A 17,310-nucleotide genomic window follows, 5' to 3' on the forward strand; every position below is an offset into this window, starting at 1 on the left:
ATGATATGTGAATCTTGACTTTACCATTTGAAAAGTTGCCAGAAAACCAGAATATCATTTCAAAAATAGTAATAATAAATAATTATCACTATTTTTGAAAGGATGTTCTTGTTTAGGAATATATGGTGCAGAAGTTGCTACAAGCATTATCTATTGACCCCTTTTGACATGAAATACATGTAGCCCTAATATTTAAAGTGCCCCTGTAATAAAACAATAAATTACCGCCTTTTTTCCTCCAGATTTTGAAAAGTATGTTTGCCTAACACCTGACTGGCAAAATTTTGAGCTTTTATTTTTCTCCAAAGGCCGTTTACTTTGAGTGTACGTTTCGGATTTCATGGTTCGCTATTACTCACATTCAAAACTGACCGATTGGACCTCAGAGGGTTGGGTCCAGGGAAAAGTGACATCAAAGGCTCACTAACTTAAAATTTCAGCGTGTGATGCATTTTATATAATGCAAAAAGTGGGTTTAAAAGTCTGAAGGCCCAAAACTCCCATGCTGCATATTAATTCTGCGGCGTACACACGCATTGCATTCTTAAACTGGTGAGCCTTTGACATCATTTTCTCCGCAATCCAGCTCTCTCAAGATCTTAAAGTTAGTAAAGGCAGATCATAAACAGAATTTCCAGTAAATATAAACAGTTGTCTTTCTGAAATCAAGGCTTAAAACTTTGATAGTTTTGAAGTCCAAAGAAAAATAGGAACTGATATTTTGTCTTAGGGGCATTTTAATAATGAAATGAGCTCTTTGAATCAATTCTGTTTTTAGTTTGCCAAGCATGATCTGTTTTTCATTCATTTATGATTATCATGTTACATGGACAGTAGGTAACACCTTTATTCGTCATCCATGTAAGTTGACCACAACGATGACATCAAACATCAAAGTATCTCAGTGTAAAAAGAAAGAAGCCTTTACTATGTGCTGATAATAACTAGATGGCTAGGGAATTTAAGATCTACGACTGCGATGGTCGATGAAAACGTCACCTCAAATATAACTTGGCTCTATTGTTAGTCTTTCGCGATTATTCAGTCTAGTCGCGTCGTACAATGTTGGCAAAGTATCCTAAAAATAATCAGTACGAGCTGTTTCAAATTTAAAATAGAGAATGAAGGATTCTCTGTTGCATGCTTACGTTGTCGTCAAAATTCAAATTGGTGATTTCACGTCGTCGTTATGTAGAGGACATCAAACATACTTGCTAAAATCTGTGCTGCACATGCAGCACGATTATTTATGCTCTTTTAAACCAATGATATTGTTTTGTTGCGTTGTCGTAGTCGTAAACCGTCGTCGTTTCTTAAATTCCCCACTAGTTCATACAGTACACAGTGTTAAGAGGTGAGCCAAAAATTCTGGCTGAGACAAAAAAGCATTGGGCTTTAAACTGCTGTTCCTCCAATCATTACCCTGTCACCTGAACCCCTAAGAAGCAACCAAATCAAATACACTGTAAAAGGTCAGACCACAGACCTCTTTCATAATGGCAGCCAAAGGAAATATTCTTTTGTTTTAATGCTAATAGCCTTTCTAGCCTTGCTAAGACAAAGTCCATGAATAAGAGGGACCTTTTTTCTCAAAATTCAAATCAAAAATCGGGGGTGTGGCTTATCTACGGAAACATCTGAGGTGGGAGTTTCTAAAATAACTTCTCAAGATGTGACTGAATATAAACATATAACAAACTGAAAGCGTGTTGTTATTGATCATTGTCTTTTTTTTCGCTTTTTCATGGTGTGGTGGCTAAAGGAGCCATTTTGTATCTTAAGTGTTCATTTGCGATTCTTGTTTCGCTGAGAGTTCTTTCAAGCAATTAATTTCACTTTACTCGCACAACTGAACACTAAACTACAGGGAACCTCCATTCCTCCACAAAGCTGTTTGCTTTAGCCTGATTCAAGCCAAAGGGACTAGGTAAGTCATAGGATCAGCAATTATTGATCCATATAGTCAGAACGAGCACACTGAGATTTACAAAATCCTCACGCTTGGTGTTAATCGGGCTAATTTTGACTGAGATACAGCCATTTAAATACGTCAAAACTTACAAAGAATGTTGATCATTTGTACGCCGTGTTCACTGGCCATACATTTCTTTGTAATATTTTGACGTTTTTAATGGCTCTATCTCGCTTAATATTGGTCTATTAACACCAAACTTAATGATTTTGTAAAGCTTGGTGTGCACGTTTTTGTGTGGAAACAATTCTGGTAGTTGCTAATTAATCCCATAATTAGCAGACTCGCACTTTTTCCCCCTCGACTTAAGTCGATAGAGTCTTGTGCCAGTCTAATTGTAACAACCATTGCGCTAGTGTTTTGAAACCATACTTATTTGTCATTGTTGCTTCCATTAATAATAAACTTATAATTTGAACTTCAAAGTTTGCTGTCTTTATTTTTTTTCCAAATTTGAGCTTTCATCATAGAAGCACTTTAAAGTTTGTAATTTGTTACATGCTCCTTGAGTTGGTTGCTTTTTCACTTGCTGCTGCAAGCAGACCTCATGAACTAGCCAAATTTAATTCACAATCAATAAATATTTATTTCTAACCAGTGTCAGACAGCTGTCCACCACCAGCAATCTGAACAGTTTCAAGATTTGTTCCAACTCGGACCATGGGTGTTGAAGTTGCTGAAGAAGCTTGCAGTGCAGTATCCAACATGCTCAAGATGTTACTTGACTGTCCATGTGGCGTCACATATGACTGCGACACTGGCACTTGACTTGGGTTTTCTGTTTGCTGTGAGGCCAAAAAGGCCACAGCGCTACGACTGTTGTCTAATGACTGAGGGATGAATGCAACAGTTTGTGGAGTTGCTGTTGTCTGTGGCGATGTATTTGTTTGCTGTGGTATGAAGGTCACTGTCTGTGCACCAGTACCAGCCTGTAAAGAGGCATGGCTGAGGCTGGCTACTTGTGAAGCCGGTATGGTCAGAGAGAGTGTTGTTGGTGTCTCTGAATCGGACTGACCAGAGAAGAAACTGCTGGCATTTACCACAATGACAACTTGACCTAAGTAAAAACACAAAAATTAACTTTCAAGTTAATAATAATCTCATAAAGGGTTGCCAGTCATCTACATGTACCTTCTACCAAACAATGACATGAAATTACTTTTATTAAGGATTTGTAGAGAATGTGAGCACTATGAAATTCCATTACTACCCTTCAGCTACATTCATACACTCAGTAGCATTAAGCAATCTACACTGTATTTTGTTGATGGTAGAAAACACACTTGAAAGTCAATTACCTTTAAAACAAAATATTCCAATGTGCACAAAAAGTCATCACAACAATTTTGTAGTGTCTTGCTTTCTAACTTTACATCATGCACAAATTTCAGATCAGTGGCTTATCAGCTAGAGTTTTCTTTTTTTTTTTTTGTACCGGGCCCAAATTGACCTTGGTTGAAACAAGTTGACCAAGGTTGAAACAAAATGACCTACAAAATATACATGTAAGCTACAGGTAGAATAATATTTAATAGCCTCTTGTTACAATTACCTTCATCTCGCCCTGGACCAGAGCCCTGTGTGATGAGAATCTGTGGTTGGCTGGAGATATCTACCTCTGCAGTTTGTCCATCAGAGCCTTGAATGATCTCCAGCTGAGTTTCACTTTCTTGATAGTTCTCTCTGTTGGCCTGTTGACAATATAACATTTCTTTTATCAAGAGACCATTGCATTGATGACAATATCTACTGTTTACCCAGCCACAATTCTTTTATCATTAAGTTACATGTATGTACGTAGGTTACTCTTAGGAGTTAATTCATCTGAAAGAATAGTTGGTGGGGAATTATAAGGGCCGATTTACACGATGCGATTTTGTCGCATGCGACAAGCTCACGTCAGGTCTACGACATGACTTTACGATTGTCGCAGCGTTTTAAAACATGTTTTAAAATGCTACGACATTTTTTCTGACGTACCCAACAATCGCAAATCATGTCGTGGGCCTGTCGTAAGCCGTTGTCGCATGCGACAAAGTCGTACCGTGTAAATCGGCCCTAAGACACTCCTCATCATCACTCAAAATTTTGATTTGCTTGATGTGGAAATTGCAGTATGTACCATATGATGGGATTCCCTTCTTGAATACAGGTACATGTATCTCAATGTACAGTCACATGTATAAATTTCCCCACATGAGTACTCTGTAAACAGCATAACTTCACATACTTAAATGTGTTATAGAGACTACTGTTGTGTTGGTGGCGGCTTAATTTATTTGTATTTCTTTTTTCCTAGTACTTAAGCAGTTCCACCAAGATTTTAAGGTTGATATAATAGACCATTTTACAGTTGTAGCTAAGTTACCTGGCCTAAGAATGGAAGCGAGGCTGCCGGTGACCATGATTTGATAAAAAACCTTCATGCTTTTGTAATGTTAATATGGACTAATTAGCATTACAACAACCTAATTTACATGATAAAAGCAGTGGGGGCTGTATCAATGCAAGGTCACCGGCAGCCTTGCAGCCATTCATAGGCCTGGTCGCTGTGCAAACAACTGTAAAATAGCCTATTCCACCAGAGCTTTTGTGTAGACTACTAGTTGCTAATTTACCAGCAACTGGTACCAGGTAAATAGTTTATTGTCACCATGTCATCTGAACACTTTCCTTTTAGTCATATTAGTTAATTAAGACTTGTAAGTTTTTGTTAATTATAAAATATAGTTAAATAAAATTTAACATAGTTAACGACTAGGAGCTAGTCTGGTTAGTAGTGTTTTGCAGGCGGTTGTTAGTGTCTTGGCCGTCTGGTAGCGTTGTTCAGCGTTTTGGTGCGTTCTGTAGCGTTTGTTATAGTTACATGGTTCACGACCGGGAGCTAGTCCGGTCAGTAGCGTTTTGCAGGCGTTTGTTAGCGTTGTTATGCGTTTTTGTAGCGTTTGCAGCACTCTTTAGGTTGGGGGAGCCCTGGGGCTGACATGGTTCAGCGGTATTCCTGCGTAGTGCATGCGTTGTCCAATGTGCTTGCAGCGTGTTTGTTGGCGTGGCGTTGTGAGTCGGTTTAGGAGTTTAGTGGTTCTCGGCGTTCTTCTTCTCGCTTCGTTGGCTATCTCGGTCGCTGTCCAGGTTGAAATAGAAGTTCTTCGATCTTCGACCGTCTCCATCTCGTCTTCACCGCCGTGTTGTGGTTCGTCTTATCTTCTCTTGTACCAGTTCCGATAGTCGGCTCGTCGCTCAGATAGCGTGGCGTTTCTTTGGCGGGCTTAGTGTAGCGGTTCCCAGTTGTGGTCAACAAAAGAAAAACAACAATAGAGAAAACACAAGGATTTCTTCCGTCATCGACCGTGGTTTCCTCGCCCTCTGTCGTGTCTGTTGGTTTGTCTTTACTCGCTCATCGCTCTTTCGTGCTTCGGACCATCGTGTGCTCCGATACGTTTATTTTGGCGGGCTTAGTGTAGCGGTTCCCAGTTGTGGTCAACAAAGGAATAAATTCTAAGGATTTCGTCAGTCATCGACCAGGGTTTTTCTTCGGCGGCTGTCGTGTTTATTGGTTTGTCTTTCCTTCACTCGTCGCTCTTTCGTCCCTGGACCGTAGTGTGCTCGCCGATCCGTTAGCGTGGCCAAAGGACTTCGTCCTTCATCGCCCGCGGTTTTTTCTCGCTCTCTGTCGTGTTTGTTGGTTCGTTTTTCACTTCTTTTTCGTGGTCGCCTCTAACTCGCTCGTCGCTGGTTGGTGTTCGATCATACATCATGCCGAACCCACCTCGTTCAACCAACAATAGCTTGTCCGCCGGACTTCGTTCGGAGGACATACCTCTCTTGTCGCCCGCGCCGATGGTGGTTTCTACGGCTCCCTCTGGCCCCGTGGCGCCTTTGGCCGTCGATTCGATCGCCGAGGCTGTTGTTCGCGCGCTTGGAAGCACTCTTCCGACTATCATCTCTTCAATTCAAGGGAGCGCCCCCTCGCCATTACCCCCTTCCGTCCTTGGCACTTCTGTTGGCGTCACTCCATCTAGCTCCTCTGGATCGACTGCTGTTTCTTGTGATGTCAATGTCTCGTCTATGGCTTTTGGGGCGTCATCAGGTACGTTTACTTTGCCGGCCTTCATTCCTACCTTTTCTCCTGTGTCGGCCATCACTGACTCAAGCTCGGCCCGCTTCATGGCCCCCATTACCTCTCCATTCGCGAGTCCCAGTGTATCCGGCAGCCTGCCAAGTTTTGGTAACTCTGGATCAGTGCCTACGTCTGATAAGGCTTTCATTGTTGGTCCTGGTCATGCACCAGTCCCGGCAAAATTGGCCAAGAAGATCATCGAGGGCCAGTTCGTGGAGTTGGCGGATCTACTTACAGTCAATCTCCGAGCTGGGGATCAGGAACCACAGACCTTCCTGGAGGGTAAACTCCTGGTGTCCAATGTAAAACGCAGGCAGGTTGAAATCAAGGATATTCTTACTTGGACTGAAGCCTTCACGATTTTCCAGCTGGTCCTGTGCGCCTCTCACCCCCTGCGTTGGTTAGACTTGACCAGATATAAGCTGCTCATTATTCAAACAGCCCGCCAATATCCAGGTCTGGCTTGGCTTGAATACGATCTGGCCTTCAGAAGGGATGCCGCTGCCTCAGGCCTTACGGATTGGTCCAAAATGAATTTGGATCTGTATAGTTTTCATTTGCGTTTGCCAGCATCGTCCTCACTGCAACCAAGGCCGTCTTCCCTTTCCGGGTTTCCTCAGTCTTCCTCAGACAGCCCAGACTCCCACCGACGCACACCATTCTGCCATTCCTGGAATGAAGGGAAATGCCGGTGGCTATTTGGGAAGTGCAAGTTCCGCCACAACTGCAGCAATTGCGAGGGAGAGCATACCAAGGCTAACTGCCCCTTTCCCCGCTCAGCTGGATTTCGTTCCCGTTCCCGCTCCCCCTCCCCTGGAGGGAGCAGGGGACAGTACTGAGGGGCGAGGTTCGCCCAGTGTTGTGTTTGTACATAGTTTGAATGATGTGATTGCGTTGCCTCGCCAGCCGAATGGATTGCCTCAGTTGGCAAAGTTGTTTTGTCCTGTTCCAGTTTCAGTTCCAGTCTCAGTTCCCGTTTCTGTTCCAGTTAAGCCCAGCGTTCCAGTTGTCTCTTTTGCCCCGTTATCTCCGGTGTCTCAGGTCACACCATTACAGTTGGATCAATTTCAAGCCGAATTATGCCACCATCCCAACAAGTCAGCTGTGGCATTTGTGACTTCTGGCATACGGGATGGATTTCGGATAGGCTTTGACCCATCCTTGGTGTCCCTCAAATCTGCATCTTCAAACATGCGTAGCTCGGCTGAGCACCCATCAGTGATTGACTCCTACTTGCAAGCTGAAGTCTCTTCTGGCAGGGTGGCAGGTCCTTTTCCAGTGCCCCCGCTTCCGTCATTGCAAATAAGTCGTTTCGGGGTGATCCCCAAAACTAATCAGCCTGGGAAGTGGCGTCTCATTTTAGACCTATCATCCCCAGAGGGGCAAAGCGTCAATGACGGCATCCCTAAGCCCCCGTTTACAGTTCAGTATGTTTCAGTGGATGCTTTCATTGATGGCATAATGTCTCTGGGTCGAGGAACGTTAATGGCCAAGTTCGACGTGGCCAGTGCATATCGGAATGTGGCTATCCACCCAGACGATCGCCCCCTTCTTGGCATGAAGTGGCGTGGGCAATATTTTGTGGATTTGGTGCTCCCTTTTGGGCTGCGTTCAGCACCATTTATTTTCACCGCCATTGCAGACCTGGTTGAATGGATCCTGGTTCACAATTATGAGGTTACATTTCTCCGTCATTACTTGGACGATTTCCTCACTTTGGGCCCACCGGCGTCCCCTGTGTGCCACAACAACCTTCAAACCTGCGTTCGTCTGTGTTCAAAACTTGGCCTTCCCCTTAATCCAGATAAGTTGGAGGGACCCGCGACTCGTCTTACAATCCTTGGGATTGAACTTGACTCCGAGAATCTTCAGGCTCGCCTTCCGACTGACAAGAGAGATAGGATTGTTTCACTGTTAGATGAGTGGTCAGCAAAACGTTTTTGTAAACGTCGCGAGCTGGAATCCCTGATTGGCCATCTCCATCACGCCTGCAAGGTCGCCCCACAGGGTAGGACATTCCTTCGCCGGATGATCGACTTGCTTTGTGCCTTTCGCCGTGATGATCACCCCATTAGGCTTAACCAGGAATTTCGGCGGGATTTAACCTGGTGGCGGGAACTGTTCCAAACTTGGGATGGCCTCAGTTTTTTCTGCATGCCCACATGGGCACCTCTCCCGGACTTCCAGGTCTCATCGGATGCAGCGGGCTCGTTGGGCTATGGAGCTATTTTTAAATCCCACTGGTTTGCTGGTGCCTGGTCAGCTGCACAAAGTTCCTCATCTATAGCGTACAAGGAGCTCTTCCCAATTGTAGTGGCAGCCTATCTGTGGGGCTGTCAGTGGGTATCTCGGCGGGTCGAGTTCTTTTGTGACAACGAGTCTGTGGTGGCTGTACTTAAGTCTGGCACCTCGCGGGACAAAAACTTAATGGTGTTGCTGCGTTATTTGACTATGCTGGCCATCCATCATTCCTTCTCATTTACAGCTTCATCTGTTCGAGGCAAAGCTAATCCAGTTGCTGATGCACTCTCTCGATTCCAATTTCAGCGGTTCAGACGCCTGGAGCCACAGGCCGACCCAACCCCGTCTCCTATTCCTGCTTCCCTTCTGGCAGCGCTTCAGATGCCTTGACTCAGAAGTGTCGGTTCTTACTTACCCAAGGTCTTGCACCTTCCACCCGACGAGTGTACCGATCCGCCCAACGTCGATTTACAGACTTTTGCCGCCAGGATGGTCGTGCAAACCAGGATGGCTCCATCCCCCCAGCCACTGAGGAGACTCTCATGCGCTTTGCTTCCTTCCTGGCCGACAACCTGAACCATTCCTCCATCAAGGTCTATCTATCAGCAGTGCGCTCCCTTCACATTGACCATGGCCTTCCCGACCCGCTAGTCAACTGTCTTCGTTTGCAGCGTCTGCTAAGGGGTATTAAGCGAGTTCAAGGTCCAGTGTCACCCAGGCGCCTACCTATCACCGTTGATCATCTGAAGGTCATTCAGTGCTCTTTGGACCTGTCTACTAGAGACCATGTGATGTTGTGGGCTGCGTGCTGCTTGGCATTTTTTGGGTTTTTGCGTGCGGGCGAATTCACGGTCAACTCGGCCTTTGATCCTCACACCCATATGACTGTTAGCGACCTGCAAGCGGACTCCTTGGTGAATCCCTCTTGTTTCAAAGTCCGTATCAAGTGTTCCAAGACAGACCCCTTCCGTGCGGGTTGTGATATCTACTTGGGGCGTGGCTCGGGCTCTGTGTGCCCCATAACAGCGTTGGGCACGTACTTGTCTCTGCGTGGGTCTGCTCCAGGGCCCCTGCTCTTGTTTAGTGATGGTCGTCCTCTTACCCGGCAGCAGCTATCATCCTTTTTGCAGTCTACCCTACATGGGGCTGGGTACTCCGGCGCCTACTCCGGCCATAGTTTCCGGATTGGGGCGGCGACCACTGCAGCGGCACGTGGTGTTCCGGATCACCTGATCAAAACCTTGGGGCGTTGGTCGAGCGAGGCATACCAGATCTATATCAGAACTCCAGTTAGTTCCATTGTCCGTGTTTCCTCCCAGCTGGTGGCGTAACAGGTAGTGGATTTCTCTGGTTACCAGCGGGGGTGGGTGCCTCAGGTTTGGGCTATCGGGGGCTTAGGCCTAGTTGCCCCGAGCCCCCTTGCTCCGGGTTCTTCTTACCCGGAGATCCCTTCGGCATGGCGCGGGGGGCTCGTGGCTTGGTTGCGGGTTGGGCAGGCCAGTCGGGTGTTCTAGCGCCTTGGGGATGTGACTGCGGTTGCAGCCCCCAGGCTTCCTGGGCACCTACCCTCCACTGGCGACGTGGGCGTTAAATATAGTTAAATAAAATTTAACATAGTTAACGACTAGGAGCTAGTCTGGTTAGTAGTGTTTTGCAGGCGGTTGTTAGTGTCTTGGCCGTCTGGTAGCGTTGTTCAGCGTTTTGGTGCGTTCTGTAGCGTTTGTTATAGTTACATGGTTCACGACCGGGAGCTAGTCCGGTCAGTAGCGTTTTGCAGGCGTTTGTTAGCGTTGTTATGCGTTTTTGTAGCGTTTGCAGCACTCTTTAGGTTGGGGGAGCCCTGGGGCTGACATGGTTCAGCGGTATTCCTGCGTAGTGCATGCGTTGTCCAATGTGCTTGCAGCGTGTTTGTTGGCGTGGCGTTGTGAGTCGGTTTAGGAGTTTAGTGGTTCTCGGCGTTCCCTCCCTCTCCCCCCCTTTCTTTTTTTTTGTGCTCTTTTTTTTTTGTGTGTTATTATTATTATTATTATTATTATTATTATTATTATTATTATTATTATTATTATTATTATTCCACTGAGCTATCTGGCTCAAGTGTGACGGGTTCCTTAGGGGGGCCTGGCGCGGGAGGCTCGTGGCTTGGTTGCGGGTTGGGCAGGCCAGTCGGGTGTTCTAGCGCCTTGGGGATGTGACTGCGGTTGCAGCCCCCAGGCTTCCTGGGCACCTACCCTCCACTGGCGACGTGGGCGTTAATATAATATTTATCATTACAGGTTTTAGTAATTTGCAATGTCAGCCCATAAAAATGGCAGAATACTACATCTTGAAGCCAGCTAGCAAAACAAAGCTGTTAAATGAAATCAAAAGCTTTGGCTGAAAGATGCAGTATGGTTTTCAAGGCTTTAGAAAGGCCCATTATTTGGCACCAAATATGTTTAGAAAAGACTAGTAGCTTTATCGTAGCCTAAGGGACAAATTCTTTTGCAAAGAAGTTTTAATTTTTCAGTGTGCACTGGTGGCTCAGTTGGTTGAGCACCGGGCTGTCACATGGGAGGTTGTGAGTTCAACTCCAGCCGGACCAACACTCAGGGTCTTTAAATAACTGAGGAGAAAGTACTGCCTTTGTAATGACATCTGCAAATGTCTAGACTTTCGATTCTTTTCGGATAAGGACTATAAGCCGGAGGTCCCTTGGGTATAAATTCTGTGGGACGTTAAAGAACCCACCCTATTCAAGAAGAGTAGGGCATGGAGTAGCCGGTGTTGTGGTCTGATCTATGGATATAGGGGTTAGGTGTCAATTGGAACGAAAGTTCTGTTCCTCTCCCCTGCCACGCCATGAATTGTGGTGAATAGATTAAATTAGAAAGTTTTTCAGAATGTTTTTCAGAATGCCTAAGGGACAAATTCTTTTGTAAAGAAGTTTTAGTTTTTTAGAATGTTTTTGCTGACCAGGTAGGGTGTTTCAACCTGGAGTGAGCTGACAAGATAAGAAAATAATTTTCAACCAAATGAACAAAAATTAATATTAACAGGATTGATATTGGAATCAAATTCACAGTTAAGGGGTAAAAAATTTAAGATGTGGTCCCACAATATGAAATTTCTGCTTTGCAGAATCGATTATCTGAACACAAGATAATAAATAAATATTATTATTATTATTATTATTATTATTATTATTATTATTATTATTAAAATTATTTTTACAGTATCATTCATTTTACTTTTAGCTACCCAGCTTGATCAAGACTTCTTCTCCAATAAATCTGCCCCTAAAAGTACACTTTACCTGCTGAATTATGTGCTCTTGATCCTGAGCAGTTAATCCTGCTGACTGGTATTGCTGTTGAATGCTAGCAATTGCGGCATCCGCTGTTGTTTGAGATGACTGAGAGAGTTTTTCTGGTGTGTGCTTCCGTTTACGTGTCTTTTCCTTTAAGTGGGGTGAAGTATGTGGGAGCTCTGCCAGCTAAAAGAAACAAAATTAATAATAATTTATACTGTTTACTATATGGAATATAGAAGTACATTGTGATCTGTATAAACCTTACAAGACCTTTAAACAACCTCAACACTCACTGGTGGAAGAGGTAAGAGATTTCCAGTAGCTAGCGCCATCTGTGCCTGGTGAATATGATTCTGGATATCAATAATGGTAGGGAAATATGACTTGTTATGCCGGGGAGGTGGTTCCATATTTCCAAACAGTTCCTTCTCCACGTACTCCTTCAAGCAGTGCTTGACGACATAAATACCACTAACTCCCCTTGCAACAAGTTCACGGATCTTATGCATGACATCAGGATTGAGGCGCTGTCCTTGAGCTTCAGTTTCATCAGGATCCAAAGGAATGTCATCCATATCATGATATTCATGTGCTATCGGCAACGGGAGTTGAACATAGTACCTGGGGGAATGTGAAAAACTATTGATATTGATCAAATTGCTAGTTGAGACTATAAGCAATATGATTCTCCTGGTGCACACATTAATTTCACCAAGAAGTTTAATACAATAATTATTAATTTTCTTGCACTGCACTAAATTCAAGAAAAGCAGATTGCCATTGAGTGATGAATCCGAGAACCAAACAGAACTTATATACTACAAATTAAACAGAGCTAAGACTCAGTATTATTACCAAGCACCCTCTCAATTTCCATGAGAAAAAAAAGCCTGCAATCAATCCTTGAATCAGACTTCTAAAACTCTTTTTGCCAGTGGACTGAGCAAATGGTTTCCTGATTGGCTGATGTTAAAATCATATCAATCAAACTATGAGTGGATTCAGTCAAGAAATCCCCCTGTTGTCAATGATCTCTTGAAGAGACCTCTCAGCATCAAGGTTTGACCTGCATAATGAAGGTGTGCATCTATCAGTATAACAGTCTGGATAAGAATGGTCTTTGGCTTTCTTTCACTTTGACACTTGCACTTGACACTGAACAGCTGTGTGTCACACATGACTGGAATTGGGAGTTTCAGAAAAACTGATGGTACTGATGGCAAGCCTTTTGAAAAACACCCCAAACTACCTCCTATGCAGGCAACAAGTATCATGTACATGTAGTTAACCCTCTTTCCCTTCTCCTTGCATTTAGCATAATTTGTGCCTTCTTGTAGAAATACAGGCAATAAACATCACAAACTAAGCCCCCAAACTAAGCTCTTCAAGTAAACATAAGCAATTTAAAAACCCTAAATACAAGTGAAATGAACCCTGATGCTAACTCTATTGTTGTGTGTAGCTGTGTAGCTGGTGCTTAGATTTATTAGCAATGCTAGGCATAACTATTGCAAATTTGCTTCAGAATTCTGACGCTCCTGACAAGGTTTCTCTTTGAAGAGAAAAATTAATAGTTTTCAAATTATTTAAACCAATGACTCCTCCTAGGAGGGAGACTGAACAGATTTTACTCTAATGCCAGATAATTATTTTTACTCTTCAAATGGGGGCGTCTTGGTGCTAGCTGCAAGGCAAGCTGGAACACTGAAGGTTAAGGTCTGGCAAAACGAAATGTTCCACATGTAATATCATTGGCAGTCATGATTACCAGGTGGGCTGTTGCACAATTTAACCCACTGACTCCTAAGTGTGAGACTTATAGATTTTACTTTGAGAATAAGAATGAGGGAAAATTAACAGGAGTAGTTTTTCTTGACATTCAAAAAGCCTTCAACTCAGTTGGTCATTCCATTTTACTAGAGAAAGTCCAGTTTTATGGAGTCAGTGAGAGAGAATTGATCAATGTGGTTTAAGTCTTATCTTATCTGAACGAAAACAACATTGTCTCGTAAATGGATGCTTATCTACTCCAAGAAACATACTCTGTGGAGTTCCCCAAGGCTCTATCCTTGGCCCTTTGCTATTCCTTATCTATATTAATGATTTAAACCAAACTGCTTGGAATTTACTACACCCTGTTTATATGCTGACGATACTCAAATCTTTGCCACTGGTTTTGATGCAGAGGTACTTGCCAATAATTTAAATTCTGATTTAGAAACTCTTAGTAACTGGCTCACTGTTAATGGGCTTTAATTCCATCCAAATAAAACTAAGCTAATGCTTATTGGCTCAATAAATAATTTGAATTATAAGTCAGGGGATTTATCTAATCTTATCTACATTGACAATAATCTGGTTTCATACGTTCCCTCTAATAAAAATGTCTGGGAGTCCTTTTAGATGAAAGGCTGACTTTTGACACTCGTTTGAAAAAAGGCATGCACTGGTGTAGGAGAGTTGAGAAGAATTCAATCTTTCGTCCTGCTTAGGTATCCCTCGTAAATTTATATAAATCACTTATACAACCTTACTTTGATTACTATTTGCCTTTGTGGGATACTTGCGGTAAGCAATTGAAAGTTAAACTGAAAAATATTCAAAACCGAGCAGGAAGGGTTATTGCGGGTTCTTCATATGATATTAGGTCTGTTGACCTAATATTATATGAATGTTGTTGAATAATTTGAAATGGAAAACCCTTGAAACTAGACGCTTCCACATGAAGGATGGCAGTTGAGGAGTCAATGGGTGAACTCAAAATAATTTCTGATAATGCAACATCTGCAAGGTGACCCTCCAAGCTGCCACACCCTGGAGAAGAAAAAGTGAAAAATGCCAAAAAAAAAGTAGAAGTGACCTTGTGAAAGAGTAAGCGGGCACCCCTATATTAATTATATAGTCTGGCTTTTTGGTCTTGAGTCCTCCGTTGAGCAAAGGTGGGTACTATGTGCTAGTACCCGGGTCCCGGCTTCTAATAAAACCCCTGATGGTGTCGTATCAAGAGATAAGAAGAAAATAAACACAGAAAAAAAGTAAAAAAAAAAAAGTAAAGTGGTGCATTTATATAGCCTCCTTATCACTAACGTCTCAATGGCGCTTTACAATGATCAATTTACCCCCAGTGGACTGGAAGCATATACAGGCGCAAATTGCAGCCACTTCTAAGCAGTCCATGCATGCTGGTACTCATTCCACCGACCTCGGAAGGATGGAAAGCTGAGTGAACTTTAGCGGGAAAGAAGGTCGCCAAATATTCCAGTCTCGGCAGAACCGGGAATGGAACCCGGGACCTTAGGGTTGGAAGGCAGAGATCTTACCACTGCGCCAACCCCTCCGCCAGTTAACAAGTAAGTACAACAACAATAAGAAGAAAGTAATTCAAATCAATCTTATCACCTCTCTTCTCCTCCAACGTTCACTCCTGCCAGCCTTAATGCCGTCAGTGCTCTCTCCTGAGCTTGGCGGACGTTCTTTCCTTCCAGGTTTGGATCTATCCTGAACTCAGGAAATTTGCGTACTTTCTTGACATAAATCCTGGCCGGGCAAGTAGGCCGATGCCTTTTCAATGGGTTACCGTGCTCATCGTAATCCAGCTGCTTCTTGTTCACAGCCCCTTTTCTTCGCGGTCCATATTGACATTCCATGACTGTTGCTCTTCGACCTATTAAAGGTTTTTGTTCAAGTCACACAAAGAAAGAGAAACGGCTTAACGACTGCATGAACTATGATCACATTGCGGGAAAGAAGGTCGCCAAATATTCCAGTCTCGGCAGGTAGATTCTTTAGAATCTCTGTACGGTGGCCAATTTACATTATCAACTCCGTTGATAAAACCAAATTTTTGTATACTACTTCCCCACCGACGCAGCACCACAGTTTCTTTGGAAACTACCCCTTCATTCATTTATGATCACATTGATTGACCCCAGGTAAAATATTTTATAAAAGCTAAAAAAAGCTGGTTTGTCATATTTTCTACTTTTGGGGTTGTTTTGGATGCAGTCAGTGGAAAGACTGCGGATTACCGTACCTGTATTTAAGAAGGGAATCCCATCATATGGTACATACTGCGATTTCCACATCAAGCGAATGGAAGGTTTGGCCGATGATGGAGACTGTCTCGTTCCCCAGCAACTATTGGTGTGTTGTTTGTGCAAAGTCAAAATCAGGTCGAGTTCCACTTCATCCGTAACATATCCCCGATAGGAATCCCCTATCAACTCGCAGTCATGAAGTCTCGCTGCCCAGGGATAATTCGTTGCGACTGCAGACAAATTCGCTATCTGCGGAGAAACTTCAAGCGAGGAGCTCGTGGCAACTGCAACGTTTTCAGCGGATATAACTAAATTTTCCTGACTTCCGGCGACAGGCTCTTGATGCTGAACTTGCACATGTGGAATATACTTGGCCTCTATGATTTCTTGCGTTCCCAGAGTCGAGGAGGTGCCTTGCGTTGTAACTGAAATGCTTTCAGTCGCCATTATCGCTTCAGAAGTAGTCATAGTCTCGGGCAAGGATGAAGCAGACACTGAGGTGATTCCCCCATTTTGCGGCGAAATACTTTGAATAGTTGACGGAATATTCCCTGAAATGGCGTTTTGGAGAACTTGTGCCGCTGAAACTTGCTCAGATTCTATGATTTGTTGCTGAAGAGACTCGCTCGACAAAGTTTCGGCGGATTCCGTGGCCATTGCGACAAAACTCCCAAAACTCGCCCGACGCTTCGCAATTTAAAATTATGAGTTGTGGTTAATGAAAGTAGAGAATAGTGTTTACGCTTGAAAGCGAGACAGGAAAGATGCTATAAATAAAAGCGCCAAACTTTTGAGGAGAGCCTCGCTTTACAACGAAATGACTGCCTCGACCGCGTGGAAGAAGACCTCCTTTTCACACAAGGCCGCAAGTGAAGATGGGACACATTTCAAGCTCCCGGATGCCACACAAAGCGCAAGCACAGGGAGCATATTAATGGACCATTTCCGAGTTCATGTCTGCCTCCTCTTCAAAGCGAGTCTAAATGGGAAGTTTTTGTTTTGAAATTAGTTTTCATTCATATGTAAAGTAGAACTAATTACCATTACAAAAACTTCGCGCTTAGACTCGCTTTGAAGAGGAGGCAGACATGAACTCGGAAATGGCCCATTAACCAGGGGCACCCTACGTCGATTTTGGGAAAATATCTGTTAAGAAGACGATTTGAGATCTATAATTTCGGACTATTTGTTGTAAAATTTCTTGCTTGCCTGCCTCTCCTAGGATTTTCGCATATCTGAAAAATAGTATAATTGCCCATTTTTAACGGATTTTTACCTTAAAAAGGTTTCCTAGAAATTTCGGGAGCCTTTTTTCTGGCTGAAATTTTCGAAAAGGTAAGTTTTGATCCCTATAATTTTCGGATCGCTAGACTTTCAGCTAGGAAATGCGAACAGATGAAAAATTTTTAGGGGATAACAATATGCCGATATCTACCGTTTAAATACTAAAATACGTTTAACAATGCTAGGTTTAAGTGGTTTTGAACATATATTCTGGTTGGGTGCCCCTGATTAACCGCACAATTGCAGCGCGAATCGATCTCAGCGAGAATCCATTGCTTAGAAACAGCGAAAAATATTCAAAATTCAAAATCCTTCGAGGCTCGCTTACAACAAATTTTGACACGGCTGGCCAGCCGTTCACTTATTT

The 17,310-nt window shown here is 43.5% G+C and overlaps 1 protein-coding gene across 1 annotated transcript; it reads right to left on the reverse strand.

The window, feature by feature from the left end:
* Nucleotides 1-11,298: 11,298 nt before the first annotated feature.
* On the reverse strand, nucleotides 11,299-16,316 carry LOC138039843 (calcium-responsive transcription factor-like). Its single transcript, XM_068885676.1, has 5 exons — nucleotides 15,656-16,316; nucleotides 15,022-15,286; nucleotides 11,916-12,243; nucleotides 11,626-11,805; nucleotides 11,299-11,313 (listed from the first exon to the last, which is right to left on the reverse strand). Exons 1-5 carry the CDS (start codon nucleotides 16,314-16,316, stop codon nucleotides 11,299-11,301), a joined length of 1,449 nt encoding a protein of 482 aa, XP_068741777.1.
* Between the last annotated feature and the right edge of the window lie 994 nt (nucleotides 16,317-17,310).

This window comes from Montipora capricornis, chromosome 3 (genome assembly GCF_036669925.1).
Source record: "Montipora capricornis isolate CH-2021 chromosome 3, ASM3666992v2, whole genome shotgun sequence".
NCBI lineage: Eukaryota > Metazoa > Cnidaria > Anthozoa > Scleractinia > Acroporidae > Montipora > Montipora capricornis.